At 50.8% G+C, this 13506-nt stretch overlaps 1 protein-coding gene across 2 annotated transcripts; it reads left to right on the top strand.

The window, feature by feature from the left end:
- The first annotated feature begins 349 nt into the window (after window positions 1-349).
- Ticam1 (TIR domain containing adaptor molecule 1) lies at window positions 350-7429 on the top strand. 2 transcript variants are annotated; one of them, XM_051177599.1, is made up of 3 exons: window positions 352-606; window positions 4303-6365; window positions 6438-7429. In XM_051177599.1, exons 2-3 carry the CDS (start codon window positions 4424-4426, stop codon window positions 6668-6670), a joined length of 2175 nt encoding a protein of 724 aa, XP_051033556.1. In that variant the 5' UTR covers window positions 352-606; window positions 4303-4423; the 3' UTR covers window positions 6671-7429. The 2 variants fall into 2 exon arrangements, with proteins under 2 accessions (XP_051033555.1, XP_051033556.1); XM_051177598.1 differs by having other exon boundaries at window positions 350-606; window positions 4303-7429.
- Window positions 7430-13506: the final 6077 nt, after the last annotated feature.

The following is a 13506-nucleotide window of genomic DNA, read 5'->3' as shown; positions in this document are numbered from 1 at the left end:
TTGTTTTTTGAGACAGGATTTTTCTGTGTTAACCTTGGCTGTCCTGGAATTCACTCTGAGCTGTATGTAGACCAGGCCTCCAACTCACAGAGATCCATTTAATTCTGCCTCCCTAGTGCCGGGATTAAAGGTGTGTGCCACTACCATCTGGCCTATTAATTTTTTTTGAAATGGAGTTCTCACTGTGTAGGTCAGGCTGGCTTGGAGCTCAGGCCCTCCCTCAGCTTCCAGTGTGCTGGACCTATAGGCATAAATCACCAGGATCCCTGTGAATTTAGCCACATGGTGCATTGTTAGGATGTCACTAATTGAGGTCTGTGGCCACCAGCTCCTCGGTCTCTGGAGGTGGGGGTTTCTCCTTCCCCTGCCTTGGCCCTACACAATGAGAGCCCTGCCTTGTTCCACGTGGCACCATGGCGCTGGGCAGTGGGCAGAGTCAGGTCCGGGGCGCCCTGGGGACTTTCCCCTCTGGGGCGGGACACAGCTGACTTCATCTGCTCCTCCCCCACACGGAAGGGGTGGAACCCTTCCCTCCTCTTCTCCCTCCTCCTTCTCCAGCGGCCACCAGGGACCCTGAGATCCACCAGCCCAGGACCCCACGGCCAGGTAGGAGGAAGGCAGAGGGGACAGCAGGTGCAGGGCCAGAAGGGCCTTGAACAGTCTGGGCAGCACGCTGGGCCTCCACCTGCACCCATTCTGCGTCTTCAAGCCATTTCCCATGGACACTCAGATCCGCAGCCCACTTCCTGATCCCCAACCCGGGCCTACGATCCTGGGTGCTTGCTCAACCCTCAGTGCCCCCCAAATTCCTAGATCTTCCATCCCCCAGATCTCCTCCAACCAGAGCAGCGAACCCCCCCCCTCCCCACACCCAATCCCTCTCCTAGTCTCTATTTCCTGATCAGATCCGCTTTCTCTACCTCAATGTCCCCTGTCAAAACCTCTATTCCCAGACTAACACAGGCACCAGTCTTCCAGGTGTTGGGACTGGAAGCTTCTGCAGCCAGCTGCCCCTGGGTACGTTCCAAGTTCCCTGGCAGCACTCAGTCCCTGAGTCCCAGAGCTGACAGTCACCAGAGACTGGGGGGAGGGGTACCCTGTGCTACAAGAGATTGTCACCTCTGTCAGAGGGAGGACAGACAAGAGATAAAGGAAGTCCCATTCACCCATCTGTCTTGGTTCATACTAGGGATAGAGCTCAGGGTGTAGAGGAGAGCTCTACCCACTGAATGCCTCCACCCCTCTCTTAAAAATAATTACTTTTATTTTAATGCCATTTATGTTATTTATTTGTATCTGGAGGCAAGTTCTTATTATGTAGACCAGGCTGGCCTGGAACTCACCTAGGCTCTGGCCCTGATCTGTTAGTTTCAAGAAATTCTCCCAAGCCTGGTAGTGCTGGCCCATGCTTTTAATCCCAATACTCTGGAGGCAGAGGCAGGTGGGTCTCTGTGAGTTCCAGGCCAACCTGGACTACAGGACAAGTTCTAGAACAGCCAGGGCTACACAGAGAAATCATGTCTCCAAAAATGAAAGATGGGGAGAGAGAAAGAGAAAGGAGAGAGAAAAATCCTCCTGTCTTAGCTTTTCAGGTAGCTTGGATAAGAAAAAACAGACACCCTTAAGTAGTAAAGGCAGGAGGACCAGAAATTCAAGGTTATCCTTGGCTACATAGCACAAGGCCTGTATGGTCTATGAGATCCTGTCTCAACAACAAAAAACAAGCAAATAAAACCCAAATACTGTGCGCCCTGCTATATTTTGCCTGTCCTTTGCTGAACAGTGTCAATAAACATTTCTTTCTCCTCTCTGTATGTCTCTCTTTCTCCCTCTCTCTCTGCCACTCCTCTCTCTTCCTGGCACTGGGAGTTGAATTCCGGGCCTCCTGTATGACAGATAGGCACTCTATCCACTCAGGTGCACCTCCAGTCCTCAGTAAGCACTTTTTAAGCACTTACTGTGTACCAGGTACTATCCTGTTCATGTGTTAATTTTTTTTTTCTCCAATGAGAGCTTATTTTATTTATTACTGTTGTTGTTTGAGACTGGGTTTCTCTGTGTAGTCCTTGCTGTGCTGGAGCTTGCTCTATAGACCAGGCTGGCTTCAAACTCACAGAGATCCACCTGCTTCTGCCTCCTGAGTGCTGGGATTAAAAAGACCTAGCAGTTTGTTTATTTATGCATTTTATTTTAACCTTCTCTGTCTTCCACCACATGGGTCCAGGGACTGAACTCAAATCTTCCAGCTTGGCAGCATCAAACATCCTTACCCACTGGGCCATTTTGTCAGCCCTCAGTCAGCACGCATGTGTGTCAGGCACTCTGGATCCTAGAAACTAGACAGTTGTACCTGAGCCCTGCTCCTACTGGGTCCCACATGGGTGTCTGTTGTGGGACATGATGGCTCTCCCATATGAAGTAAAATTCAGTGGGTCATAAGAACTGGGTATGAGAGCTGCCTTTCTGGGGAGGGGACAGCCCTGAGGGTAAGTGCCCCTAGAGGGACAGCCGTGCAAAGGCCCTGAGGTAGAACAGTGCATGTAAATGACAGCTTAGCAGGCAGAGGGAAGAGAGAGAGAGGGACAAGTCCTGGTCAACTCTGTGACGCTGTCTCCTCTGCCTGGAGCCCCCTGGACCCATCCTCGCCACAGCACACAGAGGGAGCTTCCTCCTTAGGGTATCCACCCACAGCCCTCCAGGGCTCCCATCTCCCTCAGGGTCAAAGCCACCCCTGCCTGCCTCCCTCTGATCTGGCCTACTCACTACTCCAGCATGCCAGGCCCCAGGACCTTTGTACTCACAGCACCTTTGTGCTCTCCAAAAGGGCTCTCTGGACTAGCTCATCTCCTTCAGAGGCAGCTCAGTCATTCCCTCCCTAGGGCATGCCCCACCACAGGCTCTGCCTCAGGTTCATTTCCTCCATGGCACTTTTATTTCTCGAAATGATTTTAGGTGATTTTGTGTGTGTGCGCCATATCCTGTTGCTCTGCCGATGCCCGTGCGTGTGCCCCATTCCATGCCAGCATCTCCCATGACAGCGCCCAGACACTCTTATGTGAGAAATGTTCAGCAAATGAGGAGACTGCATGGGTGTGTGTGGGGAGAACGATGGACACTAGGGCAGGGGTAGACATCCTAGCTGTGGGTGGGAGATTTTTGGTGTGGTGGGGAAGTCAGGACGGCTTTAGTGGGTAGGGCTTTGGCCCCTCCCCCAGGACTTTTGCAGTGCTGTGCCCTCTACCCCTGGGGCCTTTGTATGCGCTGTGCCCTCACCTTGGTGTTCCCTCGGGGTTCTTCATTTTCATTCCCTTCCAACTGTCGTCTCTGAATCCTTAGGGTCACACTGTTCAGATCTGCCAAAGTAAGCCTTAATCCTTGTAGTTCCTGACCCTCCTTCAGGCTTAGTATGGTCTGCAGCCACGGTGGGCAGCTGACTCCCTGTGAACACTCCTTTCTCTGTCTGCCAGGTCGTTCACAGCTAAATGCCTCCATTTCCCAGCAGCCATGGAGAGGGCTGTGGCCCTGCCTCTTTTGCCCTTTCCACCTTTTCCCATTTTCCTGGTCTGCCATCTGTTATGCTCCCGTGACTCTGGCTCTGCCAGTGGTCATTAGGCCCCTCCCTCTGCCTACCTGGCTCCCTTGACCTGGGCCCTGCCCTGCCCAGCCCAGGCCCTCTGCCCGGCCCACCTCTGCTGCTTCAAGTCTTGTCTTTGAAGGCTTTTTGTTCATCTATGTGCAAAGTCTGTGAGTTAACTGACTGAGGTATTGATTTCTGGTCTAGACCAGGGTCCCTCTTGGGCATCCTGGACATGTACTCACTCCAGCTCTGTTCATGGCTGAGAAGACCTCAGTGCCTGTCAGTCCTGGTGCCCTGACACCTGCCCTCCCTCATAGCCATGTTGGGATGGGGCTCACTCCTTTTCCATCCCAAGGCCAGGTGTGGCTGATGTGACCAGACAGCTAGGGACGCTTCTCAGCACCTGCCCCATAGAGAATGTCCCGGCCACATACATGGTGATCTGTGGGTCACTGTGAGTGTCCTGTAAGTCACTGAGAATTTTATAGCAGTTCAAGCATCCACTCACCCACTGGTTCGCTCACTCACCACACCTGGCTCATGCAGCACTGGGCGTGACACATGCTCAGCCAGTGAACTCTGTGAATGCTCTGCCAGTGCTCTTCCCTCTGTCCCCAGCCCTCCTGCTGATTTGGAAACATATCCCTATGTAGCTGGAGCTCACAGAGATCCTTCTGCCTCTGCTGTCTTGTCTGGAGAGTCACCATAAACTCCCAATTCCGCAGGTCTGCTGCGCCACCCTCCAGGATCTGCAGCAGGGGACACTCTGTGCAGGAGGCAGCTGGGCCAGAACATGTCTCCACCCACCCCAGCCTCTGTGGCTCCAGGGTTCATTCTCCCTCATCCATGGCCATCCCAAGCCCATCAATCCATGGCGCCTTAGACATTCTAAGAGCCGTGGGAAGGGACAGACTGGTCCACCTGAAAGACAAGCTGGGGAGTCTAATTCCAGGCAGCCAGGAGTCCAAGCTTCTTCACGCCATGGTGCTCTTGGTTCTAGGCCAAAACACTACTGAGGCCAGGTTCTCTTTGGAATCCTTGAAGGCAGACACAGTGGCCCAGCTGGTAGGCTGCCAGTGGGCAGGCGTGGACAGCACAGAAGGCCCCGAGGAGCCTCCAGATTTGTCTTGGTCTGTGGCTCGCCTGTACCACCTGCTGGCTGAGGAGAACCTTTGTCCTGCTTCTACAAGGGACATGGCTTACCAGGTGGCCCTCCATGACCTCGCCTCCCAGGGTGACCACTTGCTGGACCAACTCCAGAAGGAGGCTCAGGATCAATGTAGTTCAGACATCACGGGGAGCCACTGTAGCTTCCAGCCACTCCATTCTGATGAGGGTTGTCTTCCACCTTCTTCAGCATCCCCTTCAGTAACCAGAAGCCAGCCTCAACCCATTGACACATCAGACTGGAGCCAGGGACAGTCTCTACACTCTACCAGCAGCATTGCCTCACTGGCTAGCCACTTGGAGATCAGCCAGTCACCCACTCTGCCCTTCCTCTGTCCACACCGTGGAACCCATGGGCCCAGCAAGCTCTGTGACACACCCCCGGCATCACCTGAGCCTCAGCTTATCCCTGCAGGCTGCCAAGAACCTGAGGAAGTGAGCTGGCCTCTGTCAGTGGAGACCAGCGTCCCCTTGGGGTCACCACACAGAACTGGGGACCCAGAGGTATCCCCTGAGGTGGCTCCAGTCATCCTTCCTGATTCTCTGGCTGCTCCAGACACGAGTGTCCACTGCCCGGTTGAATGCACAGAGGTGTCTACAGTTTCCCTGTCTCTCCTGCCTCCCACCAGGGAAGGCATTAGAAAGCAGCCATCTATCACAGGTCAGATGTCACCTCCAGGCTCTGTAGGAGATGACAGTCTGCAGAACACCACGTCCAGCCCCCCTGCCCAGACACATTCCCCCCAGATCTCCACTACACTGCCTCCTTCCCCTCCATCCTCCACTTCCTTCTCCAGCAGCCACCCTATTCCCCCAGCCTCCATGTCCCCTGTTCTGGGCCACTCAGAAACATCTGAGCAGAAATTCTATAACTTTGTGGTCATCCACGCCAGGGCTGATGAACATGTGGCCCTACGTATCCGGGAGAAGCTAGAGACCCTTGGGGTGCCTGATGGGGCCACCTTCTGTGAGGAATTTCAGGTGCCTGGGCGTGGTGAGCTGCATTGTCTCCAAGATGCCATCGACCACTCGGGATATACTATCCTACTTCTGACCACCAACTTTGATTGTCGCCTGAGTCTGCATCAAGTCAACCATGCCCTTATGAACAGCCTCACGAAGTCTGGAAGGCAGGACTGTGTGATCCCCCTCCTCCCACTGGAGTGCTCCCAGGCTCAGCTCAGCCCCAACACGACCAGCTTGCTCCACAGCCTTGTGTGGCTGGATGAACACTCCCCTATCTTTGCCAGGAAGGTGGCAAACACCTTCAAACCACAGAAACTCCAGGCACACCGGATCCGCTGGAAGAAAGAACAAGAGACCAGAGCTCTCAAGGAGCAGAGCACTCATCTGGAGGCTGAGCGGCAAAGGGTGGCTGCCATGTCTGCTGCCTACTCAACCTACATCCACAGCTACAGCTCTTGGCAAGCACAGATGGACAGCCTGCAGATGGCTTTCAGGAAGGATTTGCCACTGGGGGCCCCTACATCCTTCCCCAGTTGGGTGGGATGTCCACAGCCTTCACATCTATGGCAGGGTACCCCAGGTTCCCCCTATTTCCTGCAGCCTCCATCTTTCCCGCAGCCTCCATCTTTCCCGCAGACCCCATCTTTCCCGCAGCCTCCATCTTTCCCGCAGCCTCCATCTTTCCCGCAGACCCCATCTTTCCCGCAGCCTCCATCTTTCCCACAACCTCCAGTCTCTTCCCCGCAGTCCCCACCCTTCCCATCTGCCTCCTCTGCAGCCACCCAGGCTCCAGGACCTCTCATTATTCATCATGCCCAGATGGTTCAACTGGGGGTCAACAACCACATGTGGGGCCAGACAGGAGCCCAGTCGACCAATGACAAAACTGAGTGTCTGGAGGAACCCTGCTTGGACGCTCCGAGTGACCAGAAGGGACCCCTGCTTGAGACTCTAAAGTGATCATGATGGAACCCACCTGGATTCCTAAAGTGACCAGGCTGAACCCAACCTAGACTGCTAGAGTGGCCAAGCTGGATTTTACCTGGGTTCTTAAAGTGACAGTGGGAAAGGGGAACCTTGCCTGGGCCCACACAGTGGCTGTGAATTGGACCCAAGAAGCCAGGAAGACCTTGCCTGTAACTCAGAGCCTGGAAAAACATCCAGAACCCTATTGAACATTGGACAGGACTCTGGGACCCCACCTCGCATCCTCTAGGTGAACAGATGGCTATGGAACCATAGGCTCCACCAAGGTGTCCCCAGCGGCCACGTGATCTTCATTCAGTGTGGCTCGTACTGTCTCTGGGGAAGATGTGGTGCTAGGGCAATGGAGAGGGTTCTGTTTTTATAATAAAGTTACTGACAGCTGAGTCACGAGCCAGAGTCCCCACCCACCACCGCCCACAGGAGACAGCTCCGCCAGGACTGGAATAGGATAGGAGCGCCATCCGGCTCCCAAAATGGCAGGAACCGGAATCTGTAGATGTATTCTAATCCTATTGGACAGCGCGGACCACGTAGCCTTCTGCTGCAATGGACTCTGGGAAATGTAGTTTTAGGGGGCAGCCATGTCTCAGGAAGTCTTCCAATGTTAGGAAAGAAGTAAAAAAAGACACTCGGGAGTTTCTGGCGGTTTTGATTGCTTTTGTGAATTTATTTATGTAGTGTATGTGTGCCAGGCATGTGTGGAGATCATAAGGCAACCTGTTTGAGCCGGTCCTCCTTCTCCATGTTGGTCCCTGTTTTGTTGTTGTTGTTGTTGTTTTTTTTTTTTTTTTTTTTTTTTTTTTGACAGAGTTTTCTCTGTATTGTTTTAGAGCCTGTCCTGGAACCTCACTCTGTAGACCAGGCTGGCTTCGAACTCCCAGATATCCGCCTGTCTCTGCCTCCTGAGTGCTGGGACTAAAGGCGTGTGCCACTAACGCCCGGCTTGCTTTTTGTTTGTTTGTTTTTTTTTTTTAACATTTATATTGGCAGATTTTGCTACAGTGGTGTTTTCTTTGGCATTGTGAGCGTGTGGTGAGGTTCAGCCAAGGCTATATAACTTTGCATTTTGACCCTCTGCCACCTCATCACATTTATTTTTATTTTCCAGATGTATTATTTTTATTTACTGGTATGTATGTGAGGCTGTGAGTTTATGTGCACCATGTAAGTACAGAGAATGTCAGTTTCCCCAGAACTGGAGTTATAGGCAGTTGTGAGTCCCTTGATGAGAGTGCTGGAAACCAAACCAGGATCCTCTGCAAGAGCAGTAAGTGCTCTTTTATTTTTTATTTTATTTCCTGAGACATGGTTTCTTTGGGGCTTTGGAGGCTGTCCTGGAACTCAATAGACCAGGCAGGCCTCAAACTCACAGACATTCACCTGTTTCTGTCTCCCAAGTGCTGGGACTAAAGGCACCATCAATACCTGGCTCTTTTTTTTTTTTTTAATATTTTATTTATTTATCTACTTATGTATATAGTTGTCTTTATGCATGTATGCACACCAGAAGAGGGCACTGGGTCCCATGGAACTACAGTCACAGACCAGTACTTCTCAATGCCCAGCCAATGAAAATATTTCTATGGTTGAGGGTCACCACAACATGAGGAACTGAATTATAGGGTCAGTGTTAGGAAGGTTGAGAACTACTGGTAATAGACAGTTGTGGTTGCTTGAGAATTGGACTCAGGACCAGTGCTCTTACCTACTTAGCCATCGCTACAGCTCCTTTCTTATTTTCTTTATTTATACTGTTTCCCCCACTCTTTTATTTATTTGGTTTTCATTTGAGACAAGTTCTGTCTACATAGCCCTGGATGAGTCAGGTGTTGGTGGCTACACAGAGAAACCCTGTCTCAAAAATCCAAAAGATCTTAAAGTGCCCAGACATCTCAACCCTCCAAACAAGCCTCTGTGAAATGTGGATTCATTTTACAGATGGGGAAAACTGAGGCCCAATGTTAATAATGGCCCTTGGCATCACTTGAGTTAGAATTTAGAGGAGCATAATGTAAGAAAGCCAGACTTCCAAGGACAGGCAACTATGGGCTCATCCCACAAACAGCCCAGTCTGTGGGCTGTTCCAGGCTGCCTTACACTGCAGGAGAGGATGAGTCACTCTTGCTTTCTGTTTTAGTCTCTGAGTCAGACCTAGTCAGAGCTGTTCTGTACATGGTGGACCTGAAGTGAAACCCCAGCATCACAGTTCTGAGACTGGGGGAGGGGATATGTAAATTAAGTCCTCTGACCCATGGTGAATGGGGTGGCTGGAAAGGTGCTGGGCTCTTGGCTGTGGGTTTCCTGGGTGAGATGTCAAAGGAAGCATCAGTAAAGCATGCAAGGGGACTTGGAAGGGGATGCAGGAAGGACAGGGTCGAGAAGGGCAGACAGCAGCCTGTTAATTCATTTCCACTGGATGGCAGAGGAGAAAGAGATGGATGGCTCAGCTGTAAAGGTGCTTGTCACAGAGCCTCATGAGCTGAGTTCCCTTGCTGGAATCCACATGGTGGACAGGGAGAACGGACTCCTGCAAACTGACCTCCACACAGTTGCACACACACACACTAAATCAAGAAATGTAATTTAATCATCCTGGCACTTGGGAGGCTGAAAAAAAAAATCAAGAACTGGAGGCCAGCTTTGGTTACTGAACAAGTTTGAAGCCAGCCTGGGCTGTGGGAGAACCCACTTCAAGTCAAACATGTAAATGTTTTTTACACATTTTCCTTTTAAATTTATTTACGGTGCTGGATAAGTGCTCTACCTGAATCACAGCTCCAACCCTACATGAATTTTTTTTAAAAATGAGTCATTATTTAGTGCCCACTGTATGCAGACCTGTATTGGATACTGGGACATGGGAAGGCCATGTGTGTGCATTTACTCAGCCATTGTACAGATAGCCCTAAGGCTGTGATGGGACAAGAGCTGGTGGGTGGAGCCATTAAAGGAAGTTTCTGGAAAAAGGAAGTCTGAGGGGTTAGAGCCATGGCTAGACATTCTCTGACCTCCAGGGTCTAGTCTGTCTCCTGGTGGTAGCCTCAGCAGGGTATGTCCCTAGCCAGCTAGGAATTCAGAAGGCTGGCTCTGTTCACAATCCTTTCTGACTTTTATTGGGGAACAGGGCAGTCCTAGTTGTCCTGTAGACCTCTTGGGATTCATGCTGGATGTTAAAGGATTTTTGTTTGTTTTATAAATGTTTTCTCTAAGCCCAGAGAGTCATGTCTTGCAACAGAATCACCAGACATATGTATGGCTGGGTTTGATGGGGCAGAATGTGTTAGTGTTTTCACATTTCTTTTGTGTGAGCATGTGTGTGTGGGTCAGAGGACAATTTACAGGGCCAGTCCTCTCCCTCCATTGGGTCCTGGAGCTCAAACTCAGGTGGTAAGGCTTTGAGGCTTTGGGTGTGTGCCCCACACAGGCAGCAGAGAGGTCATGGTTTGTAGATGGCTGGGGTGAGCCAGGGAGCAGTATGTTCTAGAATTATCTGGCAACCCCACTTCCTGGGTCTGGAGAACTCTGCTGGGCTGAGTCCAAGGTTATCATGACCTGGTTCCAACCAGCCTTGTGAGCCCTCTTCAGGGAACCAAAAGGAGGAAGTTGTGCCACCTGCCAAGGCCCTCCTGGCTTCTGTCCACACTGGATAGAACTATGTGGAAGGTGATGACAGCCCAAGATGGGCACAGTGGGTTCCTACAGGTTCTGTTCCAGAAAGGACTTCGATACAGCCCTGAGTGATGCTGTCCCCTCCCTTCCCCCACTGTGCAAGTAGCAAGGATTATAGTGCTGAAGGTTGCTGTGACCTTGTGCTGGGGACAGGCCCCTCCTCATCCTCTTTACTCACCAGCAGTTGCTCTCGCCACTGTCCTCTAAGCAAGACCTTTGTGACTCTGGCTCTCTCTCTAAATTCCCCCATGGCTCCCTCAGGATTTGGCTCAAATCTGAGCTCTCAGAACTAGAGACATAGCTCTGTGGTTAGAACATGGGTGCTCTTGCAGAGGACCCCTGTTCAGTTCCAAGCACTCAAGTGGAGGCTCACAACCATGTGTAATTCCAGTTACAGGGGATCTAATACCCTCTTCTGGCCCCCGTGGGTACCAGACACGCATGTGGTACAAAGACATACATACAAGCAAAACATCTATAAAAGTAAATTTAAAAAAAAAAAATACCCCAAACTCAGGCTTACTAGGGGCTTTTCTGGCCACTTCATTTTTAAAGTCATTAATCTGGGGCTGGGGAGATGGCTCAGTGGGCAAAGTGCTTGCTGCACAAGAGGACTTTAGTTTGGCCCTGGAACATGAGTAAGATAACTAGTATGCACCTATGATCCTAGTACTAGGGAGGCAGAAGCAGAAGGATCCCCAGGTCCTAGCCCATCTTGGCAAACCTGTGATGTAGGTCAGTGTGACCAGCTCAAAACCAACCTCAGCCACTAGAGGGCCCAGACAGCAAAGACACTTGTGGTCAAACCTGCGGACCTGTATGCAATCCCAGGCACCACATGGTAGAAGGTGATTCTCTAGAGTTGTCCTCTAACAACACACGCGCGTGCGCACACACGCACACACGCACACACACACACACACACACAGAGTGTTATTTCTGGCGATTATTTTTGGCATTGGGGATCAAACCCAGGGTCCTTGCATAAGTTAGACAAATGTACTGCCATTTAACCCAGGCCAGGAGCTCATGTTGGCCTCCTTAGTACTTGAGAGGCCTTATCTCAACAGAAAACTTCCAAGTTAAAAACTAAAACTTACCCCAGACCAGCCCATAGCTATTGGGGATAAAAGCATTTCTGTCACTCACTACCCACAATATTCCATCCTGGTACCCAGCAGGTGCTCAGTAAATGTTTGACTTTCCAAGTGGTGTTCAGCCCCACCTTGGTTCATTTTGGCCTCAGGTCTCATGTTGGTCCCGTTCCATTCCTGCTGGTTGGTAGGTCTCGTTCACTCTACCATCCACTCAGCATAGGTTGGAAAATGAGTGAAGCACCTACCGATGCTTTCTGTGGTTCCTGCTTCTTTCTACCTTTGTGAGCTCCTCACCAGTGCTGACAATGCCTAGGGTACAGCAGAACTGGCAGGCGTGAGTCCACCTGGGGATGCAGGGCACAGTGGGGAAGAGCATGTGGAGCCTGAAGGCCCCAGGGAAGCTGGTGTGTCCATCACCAGTGGATCAGGAGTTCAAGATTGAGGCTGGAGAGATGGCTCAGGTTAAGAGGACTGGCTGCTCTTCCAGAGGTCCAGGTTCAACTCCAAGCACCCACATGGCAGCTTGAAACTGTTCATAACTGACACTCTCACACCAATGCACATGAAATAGTTAATAAAGTATTAAAAAAATTAAAACACCAGATATTGGTGGCACATACCCTTTAACCCCAATTATCGGAAGGCAGAGGCAGGTGGATCTCTGTGAGTCTGAGGCCACCCTGGTCTGCAAAGCAAGTTCCAGGACAGCCATGAGAAGCCTTGTCTTGAGAAACTTAAAAAAAAAGATATATGATATATATAAAAAAATTCAAGGTCAACTTCAGCTACATCAGCCGAGGCTACAAGATAGTTATGACACATTAAGGGGTGGAAAGTACCACGGTGGTGCTGCCATGAACAGACCTTTCCATTGAGGGGGCACCCAAGGCAGCATCCTGAACTCATTAAGCACAGCCCAGACTGCTCAGTGTGTCAGCCCTGGGACAAAGACAGTAATAACAGGCATCCAGATACCTTTCTTGGTATGCTCCTTCCAAATCTTGCAACCAGGAAAACTGAGGCACAGAGAGAATGGCATCAATCTCTGAGATTTCAAGGTGAGATTGGATGCTGCTTTTCTACCTTAAGATGGGCACCCAAAAAGGACAGTCCTGTATGCATCAGTTTCCTGCCAGATGCCAGAGTGGGGCTTTTATTTTTAGCCTGTCCTGTGGCCCAGGTCTTTAAGCAGCTCTGGAATGTGGCTGGATTCCCAGGGAAGTAAGAAGGGGTTTTCTTCTGTCTGAAGACTTAGCCTTATCACCCCCACCCTCTCACTCACCTCACCAGTCTGCCACCACTGAGCCCTCCTCCTTCCTTTTTTTGAAGACTCAATAAATTTATTATATATGCATGCCAGAAAAGGGTACAAGATCTACAATGGTTGTGAGCTACCATGTGGCTGTTAGGAATTGAACTCAGGCTCTCTGGAAAAACTGTTCTTAACCTCTGACCCATCTCTCCATTCTGAGCCCTTGTTCTTTAAGTAAATTTTACAGTTTTTAAAAAGTATTTCTCTTAGTGCTGGGAGTGGGGGTGGATCCCAGGGCTCCATCCATAGATGTTTACCGCTGACCGAACCCCAGGCCTGAAAATCAACTTCTGGGCGGACCAATGGAAATGACAATGGTTGTGTACCCTTGACCATACCCTAAAACGCACTGATGTGTAGATGTAAGAACACTCAGTTTTGCAAATTGAGCATGATGACCCCTGTCATTCCAGCACTCTAGATGAGGCAGGGGGATCAGGAGTTCAAGACCAGCCTAGGCTATGTGAGACCCTGCCAAAAAAGGCTAACAGGGCTGGTGATGGCTCCAGCTCCAAGTTAACCGAAAACCTCTGCTTTCTGCAGACACTGCACTCATATGCATGGCCCCCAAAACACATAATTTAAAAAGCAAGCAAGCAGTCAGCTTAGAAGGGAAGAGCCTGGAAGGCAGCCCCATGAGACTCATGGGGTGATCTAGGAAGACTTCTGCAGGTCAAGCTCACTTGGTTTTTGTTGCTTTTTCTTCACTGTAGCCCCAGTTGGGACTGAAG

This window comes from Phodopus roborovskii, unplaced genomic scaffold (genome assembly GCF_943737965.1).
Source record: "Phodopus roborovskii unplaced genomic scaffold, PHOROB, whole genome shotgun sequence".
NCBI classification, from domain to species: Eukaryota; Metazoa; Chordata; class Mammalia; order Rodentia; family Cricetidae; genus Phodopus; species Phodopus roborovskii.
This window is presented reverse-complemented; position numbering and strand designations above follow the sequence as displayed.

Coding starts and splice junctions, on each gene's coding strand:
- Ticam1 (XM_051177598.1), top strand. CDS start 4,424: ATGGCCATCCCAAGCCCATCAATCCATGGCGCCTTAGACATTCTAAGA.